At 43.3% G+C, this 13659-nt stretch overlaps 1 protein-coding gene across 1 annotated transcript; it reads left to right on the top strand.

Annotated features, from left to right (window-relative positions):
- The first annotated feature begins 452 nt into the window (after positions 1-452).
- Positions 453-6066, top strand: ECHDC3 (enoyl-CoA hydratase domain containing 3). The gene is made up of 5 exons (XM_058805677.1): positions 453-682; positions 769-890; positions 3005-3102; positions 3938-4138; positions 5609-6066. The coding sequence occupies exons 1-5, from the start codon at positions 555-557 to the stop codon at positions 5936-5938; spliced, it is 879 nt and encodes a 292-aa protein (XP_058661660.1). The 5' UTR covers positions 453-554; the 3' UTR covers positions 5939-6066.
- The last annotated feature ends 7593 nt before the right edge of the window (positions 6067-13659 follow it).

The following is a 13659-nucleotide window of genomic DNA, read 5'->3' as shown; positions in this document are numbered from 1 at the left end:
CCAGAGAAGGGCAATGGGGCTGGGGAAGGGGCTGGAGCACAAGGCTGAGGAGGAGCAGCTGAGGGGGCTCAGCCTGGGGAAAAGGAGGTTCAGGGGGACCTTTTCACTCTCTGCACCTCCCTGACAGGAGGGTGCAGCCAGGTGGGGGTCAGGCTCATCTTCCAGGCAACCAGCGACAGGACGAAGGGATAGGATCTTAACTGTGACAGGAGAGGCTTGGGTTGCACACTGGGAAGAATTTCTTCATAGAAAGAGTGACTGGACATTGGGGCTGCCCGTGGAGGTGGTGGAGTCACTGTCCCTGGGGCTGTATAAGGAAACCTGGCCGTGGCACTCAGTGCCATGGTCTGGTTGACAATGTCTGTTTGGTCATAGGTCGGACTCGATGGCATCAGCGGTCTTTTCCAACCCAGCAGATTCTGTGACCCGGTGCCCCGGCAGCAGCACCGGGCCAGGCTCGGGCCGGGGCCGCGCTGCCAACCCCGGTGCCGCGGAGCTCCGCCCGCCCGGCCCGCTCCGCCCCCGCCCGGCCCGGCCGTTCCGACCCCGCAGCGATGGCGGCCCGGCTGTGCAGGCTGCAGAGGCCCCTCACGGCCGCCTTCAGCAGCGCCGCGGCCGCGGGGGCCGGGCAGGCCCCGCCGGCGGAGCCGCTGACGGAGCTGCGGCAGGCGGGGGGCGTCCGGTGAGCGGGGCCTCCGGGGGCTCCGGGACGCGGCCGCGTTCGGAGCTCGGTGAGCGTAACCCCGCCGTGTTTCACGGCTTTTGCAGCACCATCGTCCTGAACAACCCGCGGCGGCGGAACGCGCTGTCGCTGCCCATGCTGCAGAGCCTGCGGCGGGACCTCCTGCACGACGTCAAGAGCCGGGAGCTGCGCGTCATCGTCATCGCGGGTACCGCGACACCGGCCGGGCAGGGACACAGCGGAGAACAAACCCAGACCTCGCTGGGAATAACGGGAAACGGGGCGGGAAGGGACCTGTGTGCTTCCCTAAGGCTCCCGCGGCTGTCAGTGCCCGGCAGGCCTCCCTGTCACGTTCTTCCTCTATACTCACCCCAGCTTCCCCTTTCCTGTACTTAATTCCTCGTTCCTAACTCAGCACTAACGACCGAATGGGGTTTTGTTACGCTTTTGGTTTTAGCCAACATGTCTAAGCATTAACACGTTTCAAAATGTTAGCAGTGAATTCAGTCGGGGTATGGCATCCTAGGGTCAGGGTTAATTTGTTTTAAGATTGTATGGAAGGAATACTTTAAACAGAACAAAAGCCAAACCAAAAAGTTCTAAGAGTTAGCAAAGTAAAGCATTAACATCCCCACACAGGGGTTTTGTGCAGGAACAGGCAAAGGTAGGATGGTGCTTGTTGCCCTGTTGACAGGTACAGACTGTGGTGAAAAACAAGGTTTCTGCAAATCAAGTGTCTGCTTCCCTGCTCTGAGCCAGGATCAGCCCCATCATTTGGTTTGTCAGAACTATTTTTAAAAACACTGCAGTGAAAGAGAGACTGCAATATCAATACCACGGACACCTGTGACCCACAGATGTAAAACAGCCTCTCCCAGAGCCTGTTACAGTTTCCTTCCATTTACGTATTAAGCTGTAGAGTTCTTAAAGATAGTGAAACTTGAGACATACTTAAGCCACCTTTTTTTCTTCTTGCTATTTTAAGATAAGCTTCCTTTTCCCCCTTCCAAACATCTCAGATAAATTGGTTTATTAATTTAGGATCATGCTGTTTCCTATACGTAGAGGAAAACTCTGGGTATTAGGGCACACACACAAGAGTAGAAGAGAGCTGATTTCACAGGGGTGAGTTAAAATATACATATTCCTCATTTCAAACAGGAGTTAGAAATTTTGTGAAACACTGAAAGCTCTTCTTTGGGAGTACAGTGCTCTGGGAGTTTGTAAGCACAATTGCTTTTGGTTTTTTAGAAATTGCATGTTCCTGTTTATTTCTAATTCCCCTGCTGAATAAAACACAAAAGAAGAAATTGCAAGAAAATAAAAGATTCCTCAGAGAGTGCTTTGGGCTTTTAACACAGACTTTGCAGTGGATTCTTCAATGAGGTTCAAATTAATGTTATTCATCTCCAGATATATATTACCAATCCCCTGAGCTGACTGACAATTGTCTGGTTAATTCGGGATAGATTGTGTCCCAATAATCTGGTTCATAAGAAACAAATCCGTAGGTAAGGTTTGATCTGCACAGGTGTAGCTGGAAATGTCACAGCCATACAAAAACCTGAGAAGTTCTGAAGGATTGGAAAGCATCACATTGGTTCATTCTATGGCAGGTAGTGACATGGCAAAGGAAAACTGTTGTGAAGATTGTGGACCTGTATCGAGTGTTCTGATCTTAGCAAATCCAAAGTTTAGTTCCACAGAAGTCTCCTCTTTTGCTGCCCAAACCCTAAATATGCTTTTGGGGGTTCTCTAGGTGACAGTTTAGTAGCGGAGAAAACACTCCAACAACCCTTCTGGTTCTCCTGTAGCAGAATAACCTTTTTTCTTTATTTTTCCATTGTGACCTTCAGCACCGTGACAGAAAAAATACCGATGCTTACTTAGCAAAAGTTAATAATTAATTCTGGGTACAATAAATGGAGACTAAGTATATTTATCAGTCTGAGAGCAGAGCATTCCAGCCTTGCTCCAGCTGATAAGCTTGTGTTGTACTGAGGAGCTGTTTTGAACATCCTTACACAAAACTGGGCTCAGAGGTGAAGTGCATTCTTTCTAACTGAGTTAAGTGTAATGGAAGTAAAATGAGACCTTGAAAAGTGGTAATGGGTGTTACTGTGCTCAAATGTTGCACTGCAGCAATTTAAAGTTACCATAAAACCCAGAAGGAAATATTTTGGAATTCTGTTTCAAACTCCCTCCCCAAACTCCTTTTTGAACATTGACATGTCGTTGACATCCCTTTAGCTGGGACATTGATATGCTCAACCCCTGATTTCTTTATTGCTTCAGACTGACTTTTCCTGAAATTCTTTGCAGCTAAAGGACCTGTATTTTGTTCTGGCCATGATTTAAAGGAACTGTCAAGTGAAGATGATGTGAAGCATCATTCCCAAGTATTTGAACTATGTGCAGAGGTAAGCAGTTCTTCTTGAGTGTCTCTGCCATTGCCTGCTGTTAAGAGCAAGCATTGGTTTAAGGAGGGACAGCATTGGTCATCTGCTTGCTGAAGTACAGATTATTCCTTCAGATTCCTTGATTTTTGTTGCTCTGCTGTTTTAATGCCTGATCCTGGTGAAATGATGTTGTTCTGGATTTCTCTACATGTACATAGAAGGACTAGAATGGCAATGTGCATGTCTCCAACAATGGGCACAGTCAGGGTGTGTTCCTGAGTTTAGCCAGTGTTCCTTGCAGCTGAGTATTTGGGCAATGTCTTTTCTAGAAGTCTAGGGATAAACACTTCCACATCACTTGTGATCAAATGTTCTTTCCCAGCATTTATTTAGTTAAAAGTTCAGGATCAGCTTAAACAACTAGTACACAATCTGAAGGTAAGATGTGACTCACTGGTTGCCCAAGTTCTTGTTAGAGACACAGGTCAGGGAGGTGGGAAAGTTAAAGTGAATTCTAGAGCCTTTGGAGAGAATGGCAAAATCCCCTTTGATAGTGGTGGAGCTAGAATTTGACCCCTAATCTCCTCAGTGTGACAACAGTGAGTATTTGGAAGCCTTTTGTTCTAGTTGCTCCAGAAGTAGTGATCTCTAAGACATTGCTGAGTCCATATTTAAGGAAAGCTGTAAAAGCCATGTGTGAAATCCACAGGCCCTTCATCATCCTTTCATCAGAAAGGAAGCAAGGTCCAACAGTTTGGGCTTTCTTGGTAAATAGAGAGGAAGGGACTTTTGATGGCTTCCAAAACAGGATTGTGTCACCCTAATTTCCATACTGACCCTTCTTTTGTGCGTGCAGGTTATGACTTTAATCCAGAAACTTCCAGTGCCAGTGATTGCCAAAGTGAACGGCCTGGCTACAGCAGCTGGCTGCCAGCTGGTGGCAAGCTGTGACATCGCAGTGGCCAGTGAGAAATCTCAGTTTGCTACTCCTGGAGTGAACATTGGGCTCTTCTGCTCCACACCAGCTGTGGCCTTGGGCAGATCTCTTCCAAAAAAGGTAAGCTTCCTTTCCAGAAATTCTTCGTAATTTTGTAGAAAGTTGGTTCCTGTGTTAGGAGTTTTAGTTCCATTGCCTGAACTTTATTTTCCTGCAGTGCAACATTCAAAATATTTTATTTCAAAAGGCATCTCCATAACTCTTTGGAGTGGGAAAAATAATAAAGGGTGAACTCTTGTTTAGGAAAGGCAGCTTTCTACTGATGTGACTCCAACCCCAGCACGAGCTCGTCCCAGCAGCCCCCCAGCTCAGCAATCCCTTTCCTTTCCAACAGACAGCTCAGACATCAGCCAATGATGTTCTCCCCTGAGGAGGAAACCCCTGCAAGTTCAGGATAACAATCCCACTGAGGCATCAATTCTTGCCAGGCAATGACATTTCACTGCCAGCAGGATCTGCCTGGCTGTAGATCAAGATGCTTTAAATAGCATCTAAAACCCTCCTGTAGTGTCTTCCTGTTTTATGTCCTACGGATTGTGGCTGCACATCTCTCACTGCATAAAAAACTGTACAACCTGTAAAGCCAATTGGATTCATGCAGGCAGATGGTCCAAGCCCAGCAGGGCTCTGCTGGGATGCAGTGACTGAACTGCACACATCCCATTGCTGGATAAAAGCTTCAGCTTGAAATTTCCCATCTGCAGGGACATCCTGTTCAAACAGAGTCCATGGGGGATTTTTCCAAGGCTGCTCTCGTGTGCATTTGCAGCTGTTTCTGAGTTAGTATTTCTGGGCTGTAGGATTACCTTTTCAAAATGTGTGGGAAATACTTTTCTCTGTGCCACTTTTCGAAGCGGTAAGAATATTCCCTACAGTTCCCAGAATTGGTAATTTTTACTTTTTAACAAAAGAAGTTGCTATTGTTTGTAGCTACCAGAACAAAGATGCTAATGAGGATAATCAGCTCTTATGATTTGGGCATTGGTCAATTGCTCCAGGAGTCTTGGAGAACTTTATTGATACATACCATTGAATAGTCACTGAGTATTTGGGGGAATTTTTAGTCTCAAACCTCAAGCACCAGATGCTGGAAGCAGCAAGCGACTGAAATAATGTGGCTATAAAAAGTCCATATTTAAAACCACTCATACTAAACTTAAAACTAGGACAGGTGTTTTCAAAAACTGCACATATGCCCAGCTTAAAATACCAAGTTTAGTCATTTGACTTTGTAGATGACCCACTTCTCTTTTAATTCCTACAACAATCACTAGAGATTGTGGGCTTTTGAGGAGAAACCCAGGGGTGTCAGCCTAGGACAGCTAGAAGCAGTGGGCAGGTTTGAAGAGACCAGCTTTAGACCCTTCTCTTTGCTGAGACCTCTTAACAGGTCCTTGGCTGTTTAAAAGCCCAAAAGACTTAAATCATTTGTGAAAAGAATAACTTGTACTTAAAGGAGGAGGCTGAAATTCCCCAGACAAAGCAAAGCACTGAGTTGGGTTGACTTACTACAGTATTTGTCCTTTTCAGGTGGCTCTGGAGATGCTTTTCACGGGTGAACCCCTCTCTGCCCACGAAGCGTTAATGCACGGGCTGGTCAGCAAGGTGGTACCAGAAGACAAGCTGGAAGAAGAGACCATGAAAATCTCTCAGAAGATCTGTGAAAGCAGCAAATCTGTCCTGGCCTTGGGGAAGGCCACCTTTTACAGACAGATAACCCAGGACCTTGACACTGCTTACAAAATAACTACTAAGGTCATGGTAGATAATTTGACTTTGAGAGATGGGCAGGAAGGCATTGAAGCCTTTGTTCAGAAGAGAAAGCCTGTCTGGTCACACTCTCAGGAGGAGAAGAAATGAGTCCTGTCTCTAAACAAACCTTAACTCTGCTTTATGATTCTTCACACAGTTGCCTTTGGGAATTATATTTTTATTCTTACTGAAAGTTAAATTTCTCTTCTTACAAATGCCAGACACAATAAATTTACTCTAAGTATGTAATAAATGTTAAGAAAAATCAAAGAAAATGGGTTTTCCTTGATAGCAGTAAATTTAATCTGTGGTTTTAAAAGTAACTCTGTGCTGCAAAAAACAGTTTAATGTGTCTCTGGTTACATATGGAGTCACAGGGGATGAGGGAGAGCTCAGATCACCTTGTTCAGAACCTGCCCTCCATAGTTCTGGATGAGAATTGTTATTTCTTGTTATTAATAGAGAATTGAAGGGCTTGGACACATTCCAGAGATGATGGTAGTAGGTATGACAATGGATTCCAGGACTGTTAGAGTGTTGCAGACAGAAGCCTGTAACACAGTTGTGCATTGCTCCTCATATCTTCCTGTGAGCTGTGTGTGTCAGCAGTTTGTCCCCCACAAATCCTGATTTCCCACCATCAGTTCAGCTCCCAGCTCCAGGGTTTTGTTGACTGCAGGGAGGATGAGCATGGGTTGGGTGAAAGGCAGTGTCTTGCCCCAGCTGTACTTTCAGGCTGCTGTTTGTTGGCAGGTCCATCCTTGTGCTCAAAGCTGGGCTTTTACAGCACTGGAGCAGTTCAGCCATGGATTTAAAGACTTGACAACTTCCAAAAGAAGGGGTTCAGCTGCTCCACTGGGTAATCAGTTGCAACTCTCCAGGTGAATTTTTTATCAATGTCCCGTCTGAGCCTTGAAGCAGCATTTTCTGGCCCATTACTTGGCATGATTGAGAAAGTTTAGCTCCATTATCTGTGTAACTCTCTTAAGCAGTCACAGGCTGTATGTAGACCACACTTAGATTCATTCCTCTGTGCTAGGCTGACAAGCCCTGCTTCCTCCACCCTCCCTGTAGGTGATGTTCTCTGGGTAACCAGTTTGGCAACCCTCCAGCAGACCTGTTCCAGTTTCTCCAGATCCCTTTTGTACTGGTTGTGCCACAAGTGGGCTGTATCCTAAATATGGCCTCACCAGATTTGGGCAGAGGAGAGCAGAATAAGCCCCCCTTGTGCTGGCCTGTGAGCAGTGCTCAGGGTGTGCTTTGTCTGCTCTGTGAGGAGAGTGCACTGCTGCCTTGGATTCAGCCAGGCATCCCCTGGGAGCCCATTTCCAGCAGGACTGTGCTCTGCCACTCCACTCCTCACCTGTGCTGGTGTCCTGCACTGGTTATTTTTCCCAGGTGAAGAAACTTGCATTTCTCCTTGGGTTGTGGTTTGGATTGAAGCCAGGCCTTTTGGGGTGTCAGCCAATGCCCCAATTTTGCAAAAATTGCAGATTTGCTGAGGATGTGCTATTGATGGCAGTACTGGATGAAAGGAGCCTTGGTATCAATCCATGGTGATCAGCATGGGATGATCTCCCAGCAAACACATTTTTTCTGAAGTTTCACACAGCCAAATCATGAGGGCTCATCCATCTCATCTTTAAATAGACCTCTAAGCAAGACCATGTGAATCACAGTATAGATAAGCCTTTTTTCTTTGTTGACAGTAGAAGCAGCCTAAAGGGCTTGGTGCAGACCTGGATGTCATAAGTTAGATCAAATGAATCCTACCTATGACTACTGAAAGTCCAGATGTGGAAATATCAATTATACAGTTCCACAAAGTCCCTTTTCCATCTACAGGTTCAAAAGAACAAAATTTTCATATCTGCTACAAGTTTTAATTTTAAGAAGGGAAACTTGAACTTTAATTGACCATTACACTGTTTCACATTGAATGTGAAAAATGTGCATCATTGGCACTAGCTGTTTTAAAAATAAAAATTTTTATTGTTACCACCAGGAAAGATGGGTAAGTTTTTTACAAACTCACCCAGTTTATATAGGTTAGAAACTGTTATGAGCAATTGTGAGATGGAAGAGTTAAATCTGGAGTCCAGTAACCTTCATCATGTCCTTTCCAATGCAGTAAGGTGCTGCACTTAGCCTCTGTTCCCACACACTGCTCTAAAAGCATTAGGAAAGAGTAAATTGTTTTTAAAAATATTTATATTTAATGGCTATCTTGCAACTACTCAGCAAATCTCAACTGGGTCTTTTGTTCCAGGCTTTTAGAAATAAGTACATTATCTGATTTTTGCAGAACAGTGCCCTTTCAGCTAACTGCAGTAATAAAATGGTTTCACTGGCCATCTTAAAGCATGAGTGACAGTTTAGATGAGCATATTGTTTCAGAAATTCAGAAATTCTTCTACAATTGATTGCCATCTACAGGGTTTGGCATTATTATTAACTCCATTCAGACCTTGAAGAGAAAATATATTTTGTTTTAACTCAGTTTTCACAATATTTGTACTATTTCATGTAGTAAAGTAATTATGTAATAGTAGAATTATAGGATCACCCTTGAATGGTTTGGGTTGGAAGGGACCTTAAAGACCTTCTAATTGCAACCCCATGGCAGAGACAACTTCCACTAGACCAGGTTGCTCCTGAACACTTCCAGGGATGGGGCATCCACAGCTTCTCTGGAAAAGCTGTTCCAGTGCCTCACCACCCTCAAATTAAAGAATTTCTTCCTAATACCCAATCTAAACCTACCCTCTTTCAGTTTCAAACCACTCTGCCTTGACCTGTCAGTAGTGCTTTTGTAATTAGCAATCATCAGTTCTAAAAATGTTGGTTTCCACAGAACATTTCCCTCTTGCTTGAACACTAGACAGAAAAGCTTCAGAAGGTTTTATAACATCCCTACACTGGCCCCTGAAGACTGACAAAACAACTTAATTTTTCATTTCTGACTTGCATGGGCTTTTTATTTTTGCCCACATCTGCCCTTATTGTTTAATTTAATGGATTTACAGGCTATTCCTGGGAAACAGAGCAGCTCCAGAATTGTTAATTAAGTACTACAGCCAAGAAAGAGCAAATCAAATGATAGATTGGGAGCCTTATCACCGTGTTTATCTGCTGCCTGAGGGAAGAGTTTGTCCCAAAATAGCAGAGATGCTATCCCTTGTCACCCCCTCCATTTTTATTAAAGAATCTCTCTGCAGAGAAGTCTGCCAGGTAATTAGCCTAGTTTCAAGTCACCCTAACAGCATGTGGCTCTGGAAACTAAGTGCAAGTCCATCTGCACACAGCCTCTAGGATGCAGCTAATCCTTGGAAATGACAACAGGGACACATTTTCCATCCATGTATACAAGAACAGCTGGAATGGAAACCAGTCATGATATACAAGCAAGGAATTGCCAGCATGAATGGAATGAACTGCCTCAGAGTCCATGGAGGCCTTAGAATGGCTTTGAGCCCTTACCTGGAAATTTGAGAAAAGATACAAAGGCAAAATGTAGAGGATATGATTGTTTTACTTGGGAAGTAGCTTCAGGCTCCCCTCATGAACAAGGCAAGTGAAAATCCAGGGAGCAGTGACAACACAAGGCACAAGATTATTCCTAATTCATGGACCAGACAATGACCTGCCTCACCACATCACCTGGGGAATATGCACTGAAAGTAGAGTTAAACAGAAGACATGGGTAATGGGCAAGGTATTTATACCCTCTGTGCTCCACAGAGCCCAAGGACAGCTTTTATAAGCTTTTATATAAACTTCATGGAGTTTCCTTGAGGCCACCAACCAGAATTCAGCAGCCTGGGTAAGAATTAGTTTGGGGTTGGTTTGAAGTAATCTCCTGTAGCTATGGAGGAGAGAGTTGGAAAATATGTCCTACAAAGGTCCAAAAAGCTGGATGTAGTTCACATTAAAAATACATGGCTACCTCAGTGGCAGGAGCCAGCAGCAGAGTTTTTACCACCTAGCTCATGATTTGTGAGCATTTGGAAGGCAGCAGTGTGTCCTTCACAGAACAGCCTCTGGGTAATTCCTGTGCTGTCATTCCTGTATTGCAGGTGGGGAAATTGAGGCCAAGTGTGCTGTGCCTGAGGTCTCCTGGTGAGCCCGTGGCACTGTGGCAGTGGCACTGGGAATGCTGACACCTGCTCCTTGCATTTCTTCAGCAACAAATTTTCTGGGGAAATCAGCAGAAATGCAGGATGACTGTGTACCCTGAAGTGACTGCAGAGGCTTCTGAACAGGAATTATGAGCTACTGCATCAAAGGCCTCTTGCTTGACATTTATTGGCTTTTTGATGAATGTTGGGGTAATTCTACTGTCAACAGTTTCTCATTAGAAGCCTGGCAAAGTACTTTCTGACCATTATCTCTCTCAATATCACACTGTGTTGCTACAAAGAGCAGGGGTTTTATGTAAAACCCATCTATCTCTGTAGCTGCAAACTTTTCTAATAATTCTACATTTGAATAATCTCATGGAAATGCTGGCTGCTGTATCTGAGCAATAAGGAGACTAGACAAATGGTTAAATTTCCATGAAGACCTAAAGCTATAGAACAAATCTCATACTGCAATGAGTAGGATTCATTTGTCTTGATTCCACTGGCACTGCACCTCAATTATACTAATTCTGAATTTCGCTGCTGAATAATGCATTCCCATCCTGCTTTACACTTGCAGAGGAAGGAAAAAACCATCAGAGCTGTACCTTTCTCACTCTCCACAGTGTGATGTACCACCTCCTGGCTGCTTATGGTCAGTATTAGGAATTATTTTTGTCAAAACTATAGATTTTCTAAAAATAAAATAGTAGAAATATACCCCTAATACCATTGTGTATTTGGAAAGGGGAAAAAAGTTCATTCACCTTTGATGTGTCCAATGTATTAATTTTCATGCTATGAGTTTTAAAGCATTAACATTTCTTTTAAATATTTGTATCCTGGAGTCATGATAGTGGGAACATCATAGGGCTATTGTACCTTTTATTGATTATGGTTGTTATAGACAAAGAAACTAAAACAGAACCAGATGATAATTAATGGAATTTCTACTACTAAAATGTGTTTGATTAATGATTAATTTTCATAAGCTACTTAATATGAGATCCTTTAATTTTCCCTCCTAGAGGCAAGGTGGTGTTTTCAGCCTGCCAAAACCAAGACTTGTAATGCTGTGGACTCTAACTAAAAGCAAACTTTCCCACCAACTCTTTAGCCTCACTTTGATGGCAGTGCAGATGAACCTGTTGGATTTAACACAGATTTAGGTCTCCATCATCCCAGGGAATGGGAACATCCCCTCCCAGAAATGCAGCACAGGTATGGAGGGCAGTGTCTGAGGCTGTCGCTTGTCAGGAGCTCTGATGCAATGGGCCATGTCTGAGGGAGCAGAAGCAGCTCTGCTTCTGAAGGAGTTTTTAAGGACACATTCCCTGCACTAAGGGAATGTTGACATTCAGGCTGCCTCAGCTGCTGATGACAGAGAAGGCGTGAGCTCTTCCAAAGTGGCACTCAGGTTTTATTCCAGACCTGTCCTCCTATAAACAATTACAGTGGATGAAATCATGTTTGGAAAGATGAGTGATGTTTTCCCTGTCCACTCTGCCCTGTCAGCATCAAGGATAAAGTGAAATATGTACCTGCTTTGGTCGTCTCCACTTCCTGGCCCAAAACCATTCTCAGTGTAGACAGTGAGTGATGCTTCTGGAAAGAAACAATAAAGAATTAGTAAATCATATATAGAACACAGGGGAAAGGAAAAAGGAAATGAACACATGAAGTCATTCTTCTAATGTGGTCTTCAGTCTAGATAGGAATATTTTGTTTCTTGTATCTGCTTAATGAAATACACCCTTCATGCCAATAAAACTTTTATCATCAGCTGTTTAAGGGAGTTAATTCTATTTTTAAAAAATCCCCATTCTGAAGGTTAGGATATTGTAGAAATATAGACATGGTGAATAATTCTAAATTATTCTCTCTTCTCTTTCAGGACCTCACTAGTGTGCTTTTTCTTTTATTGTCTTTTGGTTTGGTTCTGAGACCTCAATGTGAAGTCAGAACTTTTATTCTCTCCCTCCTTGAGGGTTAATTTTGTTTTAATGAATGCTAAGATTCTCACATGACTCAACTACTCATTCTTACATGGCTCCACAAATCTGAGACATAACAGGTGGAAGAGCAGGGCAATGAGAGAATTTGGATCTCTGAAAGAAGGCTCAACAAAAGAAACACTGAGGTTTCCAGAGCACCCACACAGAGGAGTGAAAAACTGACATTATTTACCCCTTTTTCATTGGGACCATACAAAGATGACCAGCCCCTTATTCATTAGCTTGAGACTATTATTAATTAGCAATACTACTACTTATTTTTACAGTTGCTATAATTAATGCTATAATGTATTTAATAAAATGACAGCCCTAAAGTTCAGGAATTTAGGTTTTGATAACTCCTCCCCACTAATAGGCTTGGAAACTGGTCTGAATCACTGAAATCAGAAGCCTTTGCTGCTTGAAATGGGGAATAACATTTATCTAGCAGCAAGAGAAGACTTCATCCTTTTATAGAGCCTATGAAAAAACACTTAGTCCCTACTATGTACTCATCACAGTAAAATGGAAGTTGTCAAAGATAGAAGTCCTTTTTCTTTGCTGTCTGTGGATGTTCCTGTAAGCTTTTACTTTTTTTTCCACATGAGCATTTATTCAGAGCAAGCAGCCTAAGAATATTTCCAGTGACAGCCTGAAATCTTTATGAGGTACTGGATGGTTGAAATGCAGCACCAATTTATTCAGTGCTCCTAACAAACACAAACACTGAATTTACCACAGGAAAAGTCAGTAAAGAGCCCAGTGACAGTTCATAGGCCAAAAACCCACCTAATTAAATGTCCTAGACCTTTCTGACCCATTCACTATAATATATATAAATATATATTTTTATATATATATATATATATTTCTGGATGTAATTTACTAGATAATTCTGAAACATAAATAAAAGAAAAAATTAAAGCCCTGGACAAAACAAACAACAATAACAACAGACAAAACCAAAAGAAATAAAGAATATTGATTTACTTCCTGGCTTTCTCACAAAACTCCACTATGACCTTGGGCAAACTGACAGAGACAGAAAAGAAATGTGACTGTCCAGTCCAACCTTCTGCTTATCACAGGTCATTGCTTCTGCCTGCTTTACCCCCAAAGAACATTTGAATTGTAGCTTTGGGTGAGCTTAGGAGTTATCTTACCTCATGATGAAAAAAAAAATTAAAAAGCAAAAAAATGGAGATGCCAACAGTGTGATCCATTCTCCTTGCAGTCAGGACTTGTGGTTTAGTTCTGCTTTGAATTAAGCTGACTTCCAGCAGGGAACCAGAGCTGCCTTTTTGTGGGCTCAGATAGACCTTTCAGTATCTCAGGGACCTTGAGGTAAAATAGGGCTGATCACTGGGGTTTTTTCACTATGTTTTATTTGCGTTGTCCCTGTAGAGCACAACCTCTACAGGGGAAATTTAGCTCTCATTCCCCATACACTCCATGCCTTGCACAACCACTCACCCGGACTTGGCTTTGATGGGGGATGATTGATATCTGATTGATTGATTGATTGATTGATTGACTGATGTGTAGCATCACAGTTACAGCAGTGAGAAAGCACTTTAAAAAATCAAGCCATAAGCCCCAAAAATCTCTGTCTGAGGCAGGATCCTTCGTGTTCTGCATATCCCTTGCATGCCGTGGATCAGAAAACATCCCTTTGCAGTGAGGGCAGCGCACCCCGAGCTGTCGGCAGAGGGCA

This window comes from Ammospiza caudacuta, chromosome 5 (genome assembly GCF_027887145.1).
Source record: "Ammospiza caudacuta isolate bAmmCau1 chromosome 5, bAmmCau1.pri, whole genome shotgun sequence".
Classification (NCBI taxonomy): Eukaryota; Metazoa; Chordata; class Aves; order Passeriformes; family Passerellidae; genus Ammospiza; species Ammospiza caudacuta.
This window is presented reverse-complemented; position numbering and strand designations above follow the sequence as displayed.